We start from the raw sequence: 17,283 nt of genomic DNA, 5'->3' as shown, positions 1-17,283 counted from the left end.
ATAGGGGTTTTAGTTTTCACATCAGCAGAGAAAATACCTGAGAGAAAAGATACATACGGTGGCAATTTTGAAATTTTAGTAAACTTTGGAGAAGGTTTACACATCAGTGGAGAAAATGCCCGAGGGAAAAAATACATGTCAAAGAGTTTTCCCATCAGTGAAATAATGCATGAGGGGAAATATAAACGCGGTGGCAATTTTGTAATATTACTAAACTTTACATCTAATGTTTTTTCCATCAGTGGATACAATTAACTGAAGGGGAAAACAAATAATAATAATAAAATTAAATAAATCCCAATTTCTCTGTCTCGCGTTTTTCATTCTTTCATTCTAGATCTTCTCCACTCACCCAAACCTTAAAGTCCCAAATTTGTTCCATCACCAACCACCAATATCCCTCACTTTTTCCGTTCTATCCACCATGGATGAGTTTGGTGTTTTGACCTAGCGATATGGATTGAAACCCCAAGGTAAATCAGCTCCAATGGCTTCCATAAAGCGATCCACACCCACATCTCCCGCCGATTCTCACTTCCGATCCTTCAAATCCCAAAATGGATCCAGATCTCCTCAACATTCAACTTTCGATTTTGATTTCGGCGTTAAAACGCAGCAGTCAGGGGGTTTTGGCGATGCAATTGATGAGATCTTCGGTGAAAACGCCAAATCAAAGGTCGGCAACAGAGTTTCGTTTGACGATGATCCGATATTCGGATCGGTTTCAACATCTTCTTTGTCGTCGCAGGTTTATGTGGATGATATATTCGGTGGAGTCAGTCAAAAAAATGTCGGTGTTGATGATTTACTTGGTGGATTGCATGCAACAAACTCTAAAAATTTGATAAAAAAATCTCATGATTTTGATGACTTCATGTCTGGGTTTGGTGGAAGCAGCGTTTCCAATAATGGGTACAATTTTTTGTCTTCACTTCCTGTTTTTTTGTCTTTATATTTAGAATTGAATTGATGTTGCAGCAAATTTATTCTAAAATTTATGGTAATTCACATGATTACATGTTAGTCTTTCTGGAATGTTTCGTTGACTAAGTTAAAAGATTAAAGGAGTAACTTGTACACATGCATAAACTCAGGAATTAATGTGTATCAAGTAAATTGCCTATGTTATCCTACTAACTTATTATGGCAGAAAAGCAAGTGATTATGATCATAAATTTTTAGCTGTTGATTTATCTGCATATAGATATAGATAGAGTACTATGTACATGCTCCATTGCTCCTAATAAGCTTCCGATGGCACTACTTTTCTATCTCCCTTTCAACACTGACAAGAATGATTATTTGAGAAAATAGTATAGAATTGATTGTTTGTAATTAAATTGGTCGAAATATGCCTTTGAGGTGAAGGATTGTTATTACATACCGTCTGTTTGGATTGGTTTATTTGAGTTTATGTGCTGATGTGAGTTTTGCGAGACTGTTTGGAAGAATTTTTTAAAATAGCTTATGACATTGTTCGCAAGCTATTTTCTACTTATTTTCATAAGTTCTCCGAAATAGCTTATGAAAATTAGAATATAATTGTTTGTATGTAATTAAATTTGTCGAAATCTGTCTTCAATCTGAAGTATCGTTAATTAAATTCTCATCGATATATTTTAGATTCTGATTGAATTGATATATTATGGATGCAAGTTCTGTTCATGTCACATGGCTGTGTGGGTGTTATTTTTGTAGGTGTACGTGGCTGTTTCAGTGATCTAATATTTGGTCCTTTGGTCCCATTTTGTTTATTTGGTTGGGTGAATGCATATTGTGTGGTTGGGTGAGTAGATATTATGGGGTGTAAAAAAGAAATGTAGGAATATCGGGAGAAATGAGGTAGCCGATACAAACCATTGAATCATATGTTTACATTAAAATGCATGTGTTTTATTAGCCACTTTGAACATCATGATTTTGTGTGATGTTGATTTTTACAGCCATGTATTCTAAGAATGATGAGATATTTGGTCTTGGTTTTCTTCATTGTCCTATTATTCATTAACTCGTGACTATATCTAATGACAAGAAATATTCATTTGTGCTTGAAATTAAGAAAAAAATAATGTCAAGTATTATTATCTAATCATTAATTGTCATATAATCTTGGTGAATGATTTTACTGTATCGAAATTCATGGTGACAGCCCCATTATGAGCATTGTTGTCTTTGTAATTATTATCTAACCATCTAAACTCATTCATTGATTAATGAGTAGTAAATCAATTAACTATTATTGTTTGATGCAGGTTATTTTTGTGGCTTTGAAGAACCGAAAGCTATCACTACAAGCATACTTTTAGATAATAAAAGGATCACTACATGCATACTTTTATAATCAAAAGGACTTTTAGGTATGAATAAAAGGATCCTTTGATTGAGATCCCAGTTGAAGTTGAGGGTCCATCTCATCATTGTTATCATGTGAGAAGATAACTGGTTCTGTTTCTTCTATGCTGACGCGAGATTCAATCAAGAAGATAGCTTTAGCTTTAGGCCAAAACAGTTCATTTTGTCGAGGGTTTGATAAGATTTTTCACACGCTTTTGGTCAGTTGATATTTTCCCTTACCCTTGCTTTTTAAAATAATCCAAATTGTGTCGTAATCTTTCATATGTTGTACAGGTAAGTTTGAAGGAGAACTCTCCAGTTATTAGGGCTAAAGCTTTACGAGCAGTAAGTTTATTATCTTAGTTTTCCGTTTTCAAGTGAAAAGGGGATTTAATATAGTTTCTTTGCCCTGGTTTTATCTTGTCTTTCATTTAATATATTAATATGATGAACAGGTTAGTATTATTGTAGAGGCTGATCCAGAGGTATTGGGTGATAAATTTGTACAACAATCCGTTGAAGGTAGGTTATGTGACACTACAATATCTGTTAGAGAAGCAGCATTGGAACTGTATTGCTTCACATCCAGGTGTGGGTTTTAAGGTATGTGTCAAAGGCATCTGTTCATGCCTTGCAAACTTCATGGTTGTTACGGAGACACTCACGCTTAGGGTTGTTGGATTGTTAAAACAAACTTTCAAATTTGTATTGCAGTATTTTGAGAAGATTACCGAGAGAATCAAAGAGCCTACACAGAGATAATTTCACGTGTTACTGATGATGAATCGAGTATCCAGGTACTTTGAAGTTCCTGCTTGAACCTCTAAATTATGTATCTAAGTATTTCAAAAACATTGTAGATAAGTGTTACTGATGATGAATCAAGTATTCAGGTACTTTTAAGTTCCTGCTTGAACCTCTGAATCATGTATCCAAATTTTTCAGAAACGTTGTATCTAGCTGTCAAGTATAATTTATGCCATTAAGTATTTGGGGATTTACATGCTTCCTCCCCCATCGTGGTATTCTTTTAGTGGGTGTTTGTTTCAAAGTTATATGAATTTATTCCTGGTAATTCGAGCTTGGGAATGCAACATTCCTATATTTGGTACAAGTTTGTTGAAAAAATACTTTGTATTACTTATTCCCACTAGTGTAAATCAGACATGCTTTTCCCAAGTTCTATTCTCCTGTCCTAATAATTTCAGATCTCACTGGTTTGTAGCTGCTCATTGGTCTGACAGATTCATGATGTGACATTTATTCATTATGGAGTAATTGACCAGAATGAGATGTATACTAGATGGAAAGTGTCATATAATCAAATAAATTTTTGGTTTCATGTATAGTAGCTGCTCACTGTCACATCTGATTTCTCATGTTCGATCTTGAATTTTAGCTTGACCTTATGAGATTTCATGCATTTTCTAGTCATTTTATATTTCTGTTAGATGACCCTTTTCAAAACCATATTAGTTGCTTTGTTTTACTTTCATGTTGATGTTATTGTTATTTGGTAAAGTATGTTTCGTCATAGAATAACTAAGTGATTAGTTTGATGTCTTTGCCATATGATACAGTGGGACGATTAGTTTGATGGGATTTTATTTTCTAAGTGATATTCAAAGCTTGCCACTTGCATGGGATTTTATTTTCTGAAACAGTTCTTTACTTTACTTTTTCTGTAGGAAGGATCCAAAGAGAATAGCTGACATCTTTAATTCAACAGAGAATGAAGAATCTTGCACAACTTACAATATGTTGAAGGTACAATCAATCACTCGTCATTCTTTTAGTTCTTCATGTAATCTTAGCGAAGTTAAAAATGCGCATCTGCTACATTTATTATCATATGGTAGTTCATTGGACTTGAAAAAAAAGGTAGTTTATTTCTATTATGTTTATGATTTATTGTTGAATATGTGTTCCTATGTCAGTGTGATACATTACTTGATATTCAGAGAAGATTCTTAGTTTATTCTGTTGAAGTATTTATGTTGCAAGATAATGATTTCAGGTTTCGCGGCACCTGTTTAGATGGACAAAAGAAGTCTCATACGCAGATTATTATGAATGTGCCGTAACGAATGGTGTACTCAGTATACAAAGAGAAACAGATCATGGGGTGATGATTTATATGCTTCCTTTAGGTATTGGGGTTTCCAAAGCTAAAACTGGACATAGTTGGGGAAATCCAATAATGATTCTGCTGTGGATTTTTTTTTGTTTCAAATTTCTGCCTAAAGTTTTTTTATTGGATTATTTCTAGCTATATTGTTTGATTATGCCTCTTTTATAGATTGGAATATTGAGGATTGATTATGTAATATTCAATTAGATAATATAACTTTTTTTTTTTTTGCATTAAAATTATCCATAATTTGTTTTCATTTTATTACTATAAAAAAAAAGCAGGGGTCAAGCTTATTTGATAAGCCATTTAAAAAAAATATTTAGAAAAAAAATTATTTCACTTCAGTGATTTAGAAAACTGATGTGAAATATACATATTTCACTTCAGTGTCCATCGTTTAACTGATGTGAAAACTGTAGGGTTAAATTTCAAAGTGAGTCTATTACAACAGTGCAAGCGGACCTGATGTAGAAATTCAAGATTTCACATCAGTCGCAACCTGATGTGAAAGGATGTGGACTTACCACATCATATCACTTTACATCAGTTACAAACTGATGTAAAAAGTCATTTCCAACTGATGTAAAAAATCATTTTTGTAGTAGAGGTCAACTTGTTTACCATCATGAGTTCTTGACCATGTGGTTTAGTGCTCATCCCCATAAGTCATAGATCTTATTTAGTTTAAGCCTTTTGCTCTGATGTTTACAAACAACATTGCATAATTACAACAATGATACTATTATATAAGGGCTAACAAATTATTCTGCCAATTGTCTCTCATTAAGTTAACAATCTGTCCATCTCTCTCTGTTTTTTTTTTTTTGACACCTAGGTAAAACAAAGATGTCTTCTGTCTCTCAATATTTGCTTCCATACCCAACTGTTTTTCTTGCTGTTAGCTCTCGAACTCGTCCGCAACCTATATTTTACCTGACAAAAATGGCAAATGGTATATTGACCGGCTCACATTATGATTAATAATGTCATGTTTAGAATGGAGATTTTTTTTTATTTTTTTTAATCAGCATAATTTATTGAAACACACCCCGCACAAGACGTGCTAAAAAGGTCGTCGGACTACACAAACAAGGGAAAAAAAACAGAAAAACACAACAGCTGCAGCAACAACATAAAAATTCTGCTGATACACATCTGCTAAATACCAGAACAGCGGGAAATAACAGCACAAAACACAGCTGAACCGCGCCAATACAGCACCAAAAAACAGCTCCAAAACATCGCAAGCTGCCTCTGCAAAGCCCTTAACATAACCATATCCCTGGTGCTCAAAAACAGCTCCTACATACCCCTCCTCACAGCTGCTGTTCGCTCACAACCAAGTTCATCCGGACACCTTCAAAATGATGAAAAGACCAGAAAACACCACTACCTCCTCAAACACTCTCTCGTATTCCAACACCATTCATAGTAGATTCAAGACGCAATCTTCAATCTACTAAGAGACCAACACCACGAAAGCCATTTAATATCTTCAACTACCTCATCTATATCCTTTCCCTTTGTTGTTAAAAATATGTTCATTTCTTTCTCTCCAAATGACGGCATGCCAAATCAATAAAAAACCTTTCTTTAATTTATTTGAACTTGCCTCCCCACTCCACCGTCCAAATGAAAGAACAAATTATTCGGAGTGGTCGAAGGCCCATTCATCCACTAACGGATCCCCTTGCTTTAGACCCCGTTGGACACTAATCTCCTCCGTAGGGCTCCCATTTAGAATGGAGATTCAACCCAGCTTCAATTCTCAAGCAGCATTCAAAGGGACTTTTTCTTTATTTATTTTTATATATTTCATAATGGCATCCATGAGATTTTCTTTATTTTCTTTGTTACTTGATTATTAGTGCGTGAATATACTAAATGCTAGTTAAGTCATATGTTACTAACAATTGTATTTTAGCTGGCAACTGTTTTTATATCTAATAGAAGCAAAACTACCCTCAAAGTTTGCGCTTAGATACTTGTCATACCCCAAATTTTGACCACTTTGCTCTGTTTTTACCTATTTTTGTCCGTATTTTAAAACGGCTCAATTTCTCTTCTTTTCGCCTTAACCGGTAAAAATTTCTTCAGTCGTTGTTTAATAATTTAAAGTCTTTTCTCTTGCAAGTAAAATTTTGTTCACACTTTATCTAGTTGAAATCGCTTTATTTGTTTTTTTGACATTTTAAATTTTTACGCGTGCTTTTAAAGTCTTTTATTCATTTCTTCGATAAATAAACCTTTTTAGGTAAATTCCTTTTGTTCGTATGACTAAACTGTTTAAAAAGTTTTGTTCGTGTTTTAAAAAAACACCGCGAGTCTTAGTCGTCTCAGTCGAGGTTTCGACAGCTTTAAATTTTATTACTCTTTTATCACTTTTATTTTATTTTACAATTCTATTCTATTTTATTTTCATTTTTACTATTTATTCTTTTTGCTTTTAATGTCATTTTTATTTTGTTTTTATCAACAATTTGTTTTGTCTTAAGTCCACTTGTTACATTGTTATTGGTCCAAAGAGCATCCAAAGCATTTTCTTTCTCTCCAAGTTTCATTAAGGGCAGTCTTGTCTTTTGTCCATTCATTCCATTTAACCTAGTTGGTCCCTATATATAGACCCCCAATCATTGGTGAAAGGGGGGCTGCACTAACATCCACACAAACACAAAGTTTATGCGGCAGCTTCCCAAAATATGATCAACTCTCATTTTCATAAAAAACTCAAGAACACTAAACCAATTTTTTCAGAAACTTTCATCTCAACGCCATTCACACCACTGTCCAGCCATAGTAACAAGTCCATACAAACAACCTTGTTCAATACACATAAACTCCAAATCGGCTCAAACAAACGAAATCACATTGTTACATAAGCCAACTGGATTCAAGCATAAACACATAAACACAATTTCATCACAAATTCAACCACTCAAAAATCCAACACAATACCATAACAGCCAACGTTCTTTTAAAATAATACACCATATACTTCCATCAAATCTAATTTCCTCAATAGCCTTTAACACTTATGAATCTGTCATGAACCGAACCTACAAGAAAGTTCAGGCCACGCCGCTCTAGCACAAAGAAGGAACCGAGTTCGTACACACAGCAACAACAACCATGAGCATGCAAATCAAATCGGTACAAATAAGAGAAGAAGTTTGAACTCGAATCCATAGAAGAAGAGGAATGACGAAGGAAGCATAATAGCAACCGTTCGTGAAACAGTCTGAGCTTGAAGGTTTTGAAGTATTCCGTTGCGTTCTGTTTATCTCCGAATTCAAACTAGAGGTAACCTTGCTTCATCTTTCTCCTTTTTGTGTTGAATTCTTTTCGCTTTTAAAGTTGTAGATCTAAAACGGATCTTTGATGTTTGCTCGAAATCATTTGTGGATTCGGAAAGAGGGGGAAGAGGCGATCGTTTTGATGTAAAAAGATTTTGAAAAAAAAAACTCCGACGCGGCGGCCCTCCGGCCGACCACCGCGTCGGAGCACCTCCGACCGCCACCTTTTCTTCTTCTCCGACTTGATTCTGCTTTTTTGGAGAAAAGTGTGTTTCAAAATATTTTAGAAAATGAAGGATGAAAGGAAGTGCAGCGATGCTGCAATTGTTGAGAAGAAGAAGCTTTAAGTTTAATTTGGAAACTCTAGTGTGCTGGTTTTATATCACTCTTGCTGGACCGGTTCGGTTGAACCGACCCGTTCCTGAACCGGTCCAGTCTTTGACCCATCAGCCTGGCCCGTTTTTGCTCGTAGGCCTGTTTGTTTGTTGCTTCTGTTTGCTGAACTACTTTCTGGCCTGCTGTTTGCACCCTTGACACTGCTCCTGCACCCCACAGTCCTGCATGCTTTGTATTACTTATTTTCTTTTTTTTATAAAAAAAATTCATGTATTTTTAAATCCAGTTTGTGACTGTGAATTATGCATTTTCAAATCCTTTAATCCTCATAACATTTTCTTTTTTAAATTGATTTCATGCATTTTTAAATGTTTATTCCATAAATTCTCTTGTTAATTTTGCTTCATTCCATGCATTGCTTTAAAATTTTCAACGTCATGCTTTCAATTTGATAACATATTCTATTACGTGATGCATTTAAATCTCTTATTATCTTGTCATGTTATGTTTGCTTTAACTTCCAATTTGTCCTCATGCATTTTTTATGCTTGCATTTTACTTTAATTCCATGATATTAGTGTGTATAACTAGGAAATGGATGTATATTTTTTACCATTGGTTTGTAGCTTGGCAAAGAGGCCATAGAATGTATCTACGAATTTTTGTAATAATGTAGGTAATTGCACACACCGACACGAGCACCGACACTATCACTTTATTTATCGCTTTTATCTCGCTTTATTTTTTACGTCATTATTATGCTAGCTTTCCGTTAATTTAGAAAAAAATCTTTTTATCTCAAAAATAAAATAAGTAAAAAGACAAAAATATTTTCTTAATAAACCTTGGATCCAAATCCAAGATGTTTTTCCTTTATTTTCTTAATCAAATTCCTAAATGAATCTTAAATGAACTTAGATTAAATTTTTCAAATAAAATGAAACAACCTCACTTCTATTTTATTCTTCTATACCTTTGAGGTCTCGCAACCCTTCTCAAAATCATTTTCAAAATCAAATTAAAATCAACCTAACCCACCAAAAATATTTTTGAGAGAGAACTACGGCGGTTTTGATCCCTTTCAAAGGGTACGTAGTCATGGGTTTATTCCTTTCAAATCAATCAAATAAAAAATAACAAAAACTCTTACTTCTTCTCCCTCCATTCTTTCACTTAGCTTTATGTAACAAAATTTTCAAATAAAAGTAAAGTTAGAAAGAGGTTCCCATGGAGTACCGTGGATGATGCGGGTGCCTAACACCTTCCCGAGTCATAACCGACCCCCGGATCCAAAAAGGGTTTTTCAATCTCTTTTTCCCTTCCTAAGAATAAAACCGAGCAAGTCCACAAGATTGAAGGTTCAAGTCCAATCAATGGCTTGACACCCAAAATTAATGGTCTACAAAAATGGCGACTTCACTTGGGATCCTATGCTGGTTAAACCCACCTTTCTTCCTTTATCTTTTATGCTTTATTATTTTGTATATATTTTTACTTTTTTACGTGAGGAGTGAGAAAATAAGCTCTATACCCGGGCTTGAGCGAAACATAAGATAGGAGTGGTAAACTCATAGTGGCATACCGAGAGTATTCTCGTGTCTTGTTACATGTGAGATAACCACACTTAGCGGAGGAGCTTAAAAGAGATATATGTCGGCGGGTGTTGTCACGCTTAGACTCTATTGCTTTTAAGTTTCCGTTTGTACGCTAAGGACCTTTAGTAACCCTTAACCCATCTTGGCCTTTTTTAGGATGTAGTGCGGTGGCTAAGCCGGGTGATGTCTCGGTATTAGTCTACTTGCAATGCTACACTCGAACTAGACTTTCCTACGAACGTTGTTCGACCGGGTGTTGTCTCGGTATCCGATAAAGTTCTGTGGCGGTTGTAATTCGGGAACCTTGGTAGAACCCTTGTTACTTGTGCAGTTGAAACCATAGTCCTTACCAAATGGCGTTGTTATCCCTAAACTCCAACATTGTATACCTTAAATCTCATCATGTTTTCTCAGCATCATCACGCATTCATGCATTCATCCATAGACATTTTTTCCCATTCATAAAACTATCAAAGGATTTAACCAAGTTTTTTGTAAACATCGAAGGAATGGACCTTTGTAAGAATGAATACCAAGCAGTACAACTTCAAAAATCTTACCGAAGCATTTGCTTTCGTTAAGAACTTCTTCCTTGGGTTCGTTCTTACCTTTTGAAAAGGAAACCTATTGCAATATCTTTACAAATCTTCAAAATGAAATCATGTTCACCTGTAATGTTTACAATTTACCTTGATAAATCCTTCGATAACAAAAAATTTTGTACATTTTTTTTGCATAAACATATCATGCATCATGTTGCATTCATAGTTTCTAGTATGTGTCTCATACCTTGTTTTTGTCTAAAAATCTCAATCAATCGGTAAAGTGGTCCGATGTCTTCATCCAGGTTCGGCTCGCATATGCAGACACTCGTACAAACGCAAAAGATGGATCAACTTGAGCAAGAGGTTCACGAGCTTCGAGGAGAGGTAACAACACTTCGTGCTGAGGTTGAGAGGTTAACTAGCCTAGTATCTTCATTGATGGCTGCAAAGGATCCACCGCTTGTTCAGCAAAGGTCTCAGCCATTATGTCAGCCGATATGCATGAAACGACCTCGACAACAGGTTCCTCAACAGCCTCAGCCAGTCACTTCTCATAATCAGGCTCCTCAGCCACTCACCTCTCAGAATCAGGCTCCTCAGCTGCTCACTTCTCAGAATCAGGCTCTTCAGCCATTTACTTCCCAGAATCAGGCTCCTCAGCAGCTTATCCCTCAAAGCCAGGCTCCTCAGCAACTTATTCTTCAAAACCAGGCTCGGAAAGCATCGCAGTTTGACCCATTTCCTATCAAATATGCGACTTTGCTTCCCATCTTGCTTAAGAAGGAACTTGTTCAAACCAGGCCACTTCATTGGGTGTCGAATCTGCTACCATCTTGGTATTGCCCTGATCTCAAATGTGATTTCCATCAAGGGGCACTTGGTCATGACACTGAGCAGTGTTACGCTTTGAAGGAAGAAGTTCAGAAGTTGATTGAAAATAACACCGGGTTCTTCGAAGACCCGAATATAAAAGTGCTACTTCAGCAACAACATATGGCTTCTCACTCTGTTGCCGCTGTTAGGCCCATCAATGATGTTCAAAATCCAGGTTGTCAGCCCCAGTCTCAACCAAGTCAACAACATCTGGCTTCTCATTCTGTTACCACCATTATGCCCATCATGAATGTTGCCCAGGATCTGGATTATCCGTGTCAATTTCAGCAATATCAGCAACAGCCCCGCCAACAGGCTCGGAAAGCACCGCAATATGATCCGATTCCTATGAAGTATGCAAAGTTGCTTCCTTATTTGCTTAAGAGGAACCTTGTCCAGACTAGGCCACCTCCTCCAATACCGAAGAAATTACCAAAGCAGTGGAGACCTGACCTATTTTGTACCTTCCATCCGGGGGCACAAGGTCATGATGTTGAACACTGTTTCTCTTTGAAAATGGAAGTCCAGAAGCTGATCAAAGACGATCTCATACCTTTTGAAGAGTTTGAATTGGAATGTGCAAGTAAATCCTCTATCAGATTTTGGAACCTGATGTTGATGCATTGAATGTTTAGCTGCAATTGGGTCTTTGCTGATGTTTCTTTCTACTACTCATCTGTTTAATTAATATGTTTGTTTGTTGCTTTATGTTTTTCAGAAAAAATCCTTTCGTCCCACCCGAGACGGAAGTGAACTTGTTTAGGGCTTTTTTCTTTATGTATTTTCATCATTAATTAAAAGTCGCTTTGATCCCGACTTTGTTTTTATTTTATGCTTCTTCCTGGAAAAATGGTAATACAAAAAAACCAAAAATTTATTTTCCTTTAAATCATTTTCGTATCTGCATAATCATAATGTTTATATCAATAATCAAATCATGCATTAATAAACCCGTTGAACATTTTAGCCCTGTACTCTCTCTCGACTTTGAATTCCCTGTGTCCGAGGCTGACAAGGGATGATGAAGAAGTTTCCAATGAAATTTCTCGCCAACTGGGGCATCTTGGCCATCGAAGCTGCAAATATCAAGAAAGATCGTCCTGAAGAGGACTTTCATACACAAAGACTGGCACGAGATGCTACCATCTTCCTTGCAGGGATATTGTACTTCAAGGGCACACTTTAACAGGGGCAGCCCCCCCACCATCCCTCAGTATACAGTATAAAGGCAGTGCCCAACATGGAGGTCAAAGTCCTGTCAACAGAGGTTCCAATGAAAGCTAAGCTTGGTTGAATTCATAAGTGTTATTGCGATGTGCCCTGTACAGTTATGTCAAAAGGATAAAGCAGGTATTCGACAATGAAGGCTCGTCCCCGTGCATGTCAAGAAAGTGGCTTTGTGATCAAAATATGTTACCTGATTCCAGGGGCAAATGGATGTCAAATTACAAAGAATGATGGTAAACTTGTATGTCCTGTGAATATCGATGCAGTCAAGAAATACTTTGTTAAAAAAAAAAAGAGCTCGATAAGTCGCAAACCTTAAAAGGCGGCTTAGGCAAGAAGGAACATCTCAATGGACTAAAAACCCGAAAGGGCGGTCAATGCAAAAATTAGAGACATGTGAAAAAAATGAAAAGCTCGATAAGTCGCAAACATTAAAAGGCGTCTTAGGCAAAAAAGAGCGTCTCGATGGACTGAAAACCCGAAAGGGCGGTCCATGCAAAAGTTAGAGACATATACAAAAAAAATGATAAAAAAAATGTGCTTATCCTGATAGGTTGAAACCCGCAAGGGCGACCTATGCAAAAGTTAAGGATTATGACAAAGTGACTGCATCTGGTCGGACATGACTCACTTGGGGCATTTCAGCTGTCAAAAGACCTCCGGTTTATGGCAAGGTAACTACATCAATTCAGATATGATTCATCTAGGGCATTTTCAACTGTCAAAAGACCTTCGACACGAAGCATCTGCAAAATCAAAGACTCAGAACAGTGGAATTCAAAGTTGTTAGGGAGCATAGCAGTTATTGTGTTCAATGTACCTTTCCCATATAATTACCATTTTCCAAACTTTTAAAATGTGTGGAGCCACGCCTTTGGCAGGTCACCACCCTTTTACATCTAATTTGAGCCTGTGCCCATTTATTTGAAATTCTCAGTTATTCTGTTTGCATAATTTTCTTCTATTTTTGATGTGAATACTCAAAGCAAAAATTTAAAACTTTTTTTAATCGTCTTTTGAAAAGCATAAACAACAGGTACATCTTCTTTGAACTTATGAGTAGTAGAAACATACATCAATATTCGTCTCAAGGACAGTTAAACTCTGCAAGGTAAACATGACCAAAAGCTGTGAGATGACCTCTGTCAAAAAAAAAAAAAGAAAAGAGAAAAAAGAAGAATACAAAAAAAAAAAAAAAGCTCGCTAAGTTGAAAACCCGAAAGGGCGGCTTAGGCAAAAATGAGCGTCCCGGTGGATTGAAAACCCGAAAGGGCAGTCCAGGCAAAAATTAGGGGCAAACAAAAAAGAAGTATATTCCCGGTGGATTGAAAACCCGAAAGGGCGGTCCAGGCAAAAATTAGGGATTCAAAAAAAACAATACAAAAAATGAACAACAAAAAAAAACACAAAGACAGAGGCATCACAATTTCAAGGGGGTTAAATGGAAGAATGCACTTTGTGCTAGCTTACAAATGGCGACTTCTGCCAGACTTTGATTGATGAGTTTTTATCTCGAGAAATGACAACTTCTGTCTGTGGTTTGAGAAAGGGTGTCATCTACCAGTGCTTTGATTGATAGTGACTGCTGCGTGTGGTTCGATCAATGACATCTTTTGCCTGTGGTTTGATTGATGGGTTTTTATCTCAAGAAATGGCGACTTCTGTCAGGTTTCTGATTGGCGGGCTTTACCCCAAGGAATGATTACTTCACCATCAACTGAGACGTCATATTGGGTCATATTCCCATTAGCAGTTTTGTTTGTTGGGTTGTATCCCATCAGCGGTATAATTAATGTGTCATTACCCCTTCGCGGTATGATTAATGGGTTGTTACCCCTCCAGTGGTTGAATTGATGATATGTTACATCTTCAGCGGCCTGATTAAAAAGTTTGTTACCTCTTCAGTGTTTCAATTAATGGGTTGTTACCCGTGCAGCGATACAATCAATGTGTCATTCTCAAGTGATTTGATCATGGGGCATTCTCCCCTCAGCAGTATGATCAATGGGTTGTTATCCCTTCAAGCGGTTTGGTTATGGGGCATTCTCTTTTCAGTAATTGGTTATTGGGCTCTTTATCCCCTCAGTTGGTTCGAATGCGGGCCTTATCTCATCATTTTGGTTTGAATTTGGGTTTTCACCCCATCAATGGTTAAGAATGCGGGCTTTACCCCATCAGTGGTTTGAAGGGCTTTACCCCATCAGTGGTTTGAAGGGCTTTACCCCGTCAGTGTTTGGTTCATCCCCAGTGATGTTATCCCCAATGAAGGGTGTCAGATGCTTGCAACATGATGTCGGGCCACTTTCTTCGGACCTGCCCAATCTTGTCTCAACAGTCTCACCATTATACTGTCAAATAAGTCTCATATGCATTCATTCATCCATGCATAGATAGCATGCATACAAATATCATTCATGCATAACTGCATTATTTTCCCATGCTTTACTCCAATACTTAAAAATGTCAATCCCAAGGTGTTAACCAATCAATTTATGCTCAAGTGGCAGGTCATATCAAATGATCATTTTACTAATGCTAATCCGTTTCCCAGTACCCTGCTTAAAGTACTCCGGTATTATTGATAGACAAGCTTTATCTTCCGTTCTTTCGTCTTTACCACGGGCAGTTGGTAATAGACAAGCTTTAATCAGTATTTTCGTCTTTACCACGACAGTTGGTAGTAGACAAGCTTTATCTTCCGCATTTTCATCATTTACCACGGGCTGTTGGTAATTGATAAGCTTTACTTTCCACCTCAAGCTTTACTTTTGTCTCAAGCTTTATCTCCCGTCTGAGCTTTATCTTCAGTCCAAGCTTTATCGTCCGCATTGTCATCGTTTACCACGGGTTGTTGGTAATTGATAAGCTTTACTTTCCATCTCAAGCTTTACTCTCCGTCATAAGCTTTATTTTCCTTCTTAAGCTTTATTTTCCGTCTCAAGCTTTACTTCCCGTCTTAAGCTTTATTTGTTGTCTGAGCTTTATCTTCCAAGCTTTACCGTCTGTTCAAGCTTTATATTCCGACAAGCTTCATCATCTGTATTTTCGTCTTTACCGCGTCAGTTGGTAATAGACAAGCTTTATCTTCTGTATCTCCGTCTTTACCACGGGCTGTTGGTAATAGACAAGCTTTACTTCCAGTCTCAAGCTTTATTTTCTGTCTTAAGCTTTATTGCCTGTTCCAAGCTTTATCTTCTGTATTTTCGTCTTTACCACAACAGTTGGTAAAATTCAAACTTTATCTTCCGTATGTTCGTCTTTATCACGGCAGTTGGTAATAGGCAGGCTTTATCTCCCCAGTGATACCTATCAGTTTGTTCCCCAGTTAGTTTATTTCCGTCGTCTTTGCATTCATACTCGCATCGCATGCATTCATATTATTGTATTCATCGCATTCTTAGCTTTTCAATTGGTCAAAATTCGGTGTACTTAGTATTTAAGTCTCTTCGACCCATCGATTTAAAAGTTTTCTTTCAAATCTTCGTGACGAAGAAACTTAAATAGGGGCATCTGTCATACCCCAAATTTTGACCACTTTGCTCTGTTTTTACCTATTTTTGTCCGTATTTTAAAACGGCTCAATTTCTCTTCTTTTCGCCTTAACCGGTAAAAATTTCTTCAGTCGTTGTTTAATAATTTAAAGTCTTTTCTCTTGCAAGTAAAATTTTGTTCACACTTTATCTAGTTGAAATCGCTTTATTTTTTTGACATTTTAAATTTTTACGCGTGCTTTTAAAGTCTTTTATTCATTTCTTCGATAAATAAACCTTTTTAGGTAAATTCCTTTTGTTCGTATGACTAAACTGTTTAAAAAGTTTTGTTCGTGTTTTAAAAAAACACCGCGAGTCTTAGTCGTCTCAGTCGAAGTTTCGACAGCTTTAAATTTTATTACTCTTTTATCACTTTTATTTTATTTTACAATTCTATTCTATTTTATTTTCATTTTTACTATTTATTCTTTTTGCTTTTAATGTCATTTTTATTTTGTTTTTATCAACAATTTGTTTTGTCTTAAGTCCACTTGTTACATTGTTATTGGTCCAAAGAGCATCCAAAGCATTTTCTTTCTCTCCAAGTTTCATTAAGGGCAGTCTTGTCTTTTGTCCATTCATTCCATTTAACCTAGTTGGTCCCTATATATAGACCCCCAATCATTGGTGAAAGGGGGGCTGCACTAACATCCACACAAACACAAAGTTTATGCGGCAGCTTCCCAAAATACGATCAACTCTCATTTTCATAAAAAACTCAAGAACACTAAACCAATTTTTTCAGAAACTTTCATCTCAACGCCATTCACACCACTGTCCAGCCATAGTAACAAGTCCATACAAACAACCTTGTTCAATACACATAAACTCCAAATCGGCTCAAACAAACGAAATCACATTGTTACATAAGCCAACTGGATTCAAGCATAAACACATAAACACAATTTCATCACAAATTCAACCACTCAAAAATCCAACACAATACCATAACAGCCAACGTTCTTTTAAAATAATACACCATATACTTCCATCAAATCTAATTTCCTCAATAGCCTTTAACACTTATGAATCTGTCATGAACCGAACCTACAAGCAAGTTCAGGCCACGCCGCTCTAGCACAAAGAAGGAACCGAGTTCGTACACACAGCAACAACAACCATGAGCATGCAAATCAAATCGGTACAAATAAGAGAAGAAGTTTGAACTCGAATCCATAGAAGAAGAGGAATGACGAAGGAAGCATAATAGCAACCGTTCGTGAAACAGTCTGAGCTTGAAGGTTTTGAAGTATTCCGTCGCGTTCTGTTTATCTCCGAATTCAAACTAGAGGTAACCTTGCTTCATCTTTCTCCTTTTTGTGTTGAATTCTTTTCGCTTTTAAAGTTGTAGATCTAAAACGGATCTTTGATGTTTGCTCGAAATCATTTGTGGATTCGGAAAGAGGGGGAAGAGGC

General features: G+C 36.5%; 2 protein-coding genes and 1 long non-coding RNA gene across 4 annotated transcripts; all 3 read left to right on the top strand.

Moving 5' to 3' along the window:
• The first annotated feature begins 158 nt into the window (after positions 1-158).
• Positions 159-2,927, top strand: LOC146936700 (uncharacterized). Of its 2 annotated transcripts, none has more exons than XM_085751373.1 (4): positions 159-912; positions 2,253-2,552; positions 2,629-2,679; positions 2,790-2,927. In XM_085751373.1, the coding sequence occupies exons 1-2, from the start codon at positions 488-490 to the stop codon at positions 2,269-2,271; spliced, it is 444 nt and encodes a 147-aa protein (XP_085607499.1). In that variant the 5' UTR covers positions 159-487; the 3' UTR covers positions 2,272-2,552; positions 2,629-2,679; positions 2,790-2,927. The 2 variants fall into 2 exon arrangements, 1 of the variants encoding a protein (XP_085607499.1); XR_015030682.1 differs by lacking the exon at positions 159-912 and adding an exon at positions 1,727-1,842 and having other exon boundaries at positions 2,790-2,920.
• On the top strand, positions 2,919-4,724 carry LOC146936699 (uncharacterized). The gene is made up of 4 exons (XR_015030683.1): positions 2,919-2,937; positions 3,049-3,131; positions 4,023-4,101; positions 4,352-4,724. It is a non-coding gene; the product is annotated as an uncharacterized LOC146936699 (long non-coding RNA).
• A 4,042-nt stretch (positions 4,725-8,766) lies between these two features.
• Positions 8,767-11,923, top strand: LOC146936698 (uncharacterized). The gene has a single exon (XM_085751372.1). It carries the CDS (start codon positions 10,526-10,528, stop codon positions 11,735-11,737), a length of 1,212 nt encoding a protein of 403 aa, XP_085607498.1. The 5' UTR covers positions 8,767-10,525; the 3' UTR covers positions 11,738-11,923.
• The last annotated feature ends 5,360 nt before the right edge of the window (positions 11,924-17,283 follow it).

Source organism: Medicago sativa, chromosome 3 (assembly GCF_051527215.1).
Source record: "Medicago sativa cultivar Bolivia chromosome 3, Bolivia_mono, whole genome shotgun sequence".
Lineage (NCBI taxonomy): Eukaryota > Viridiplantae > Streptophyta > Magnoliopsida > Fabales > Fabaceae > Medicago > Medicago sativa.
This window is presented reverse-complemented; position numbering and strand designations above follow the sequence as displayed.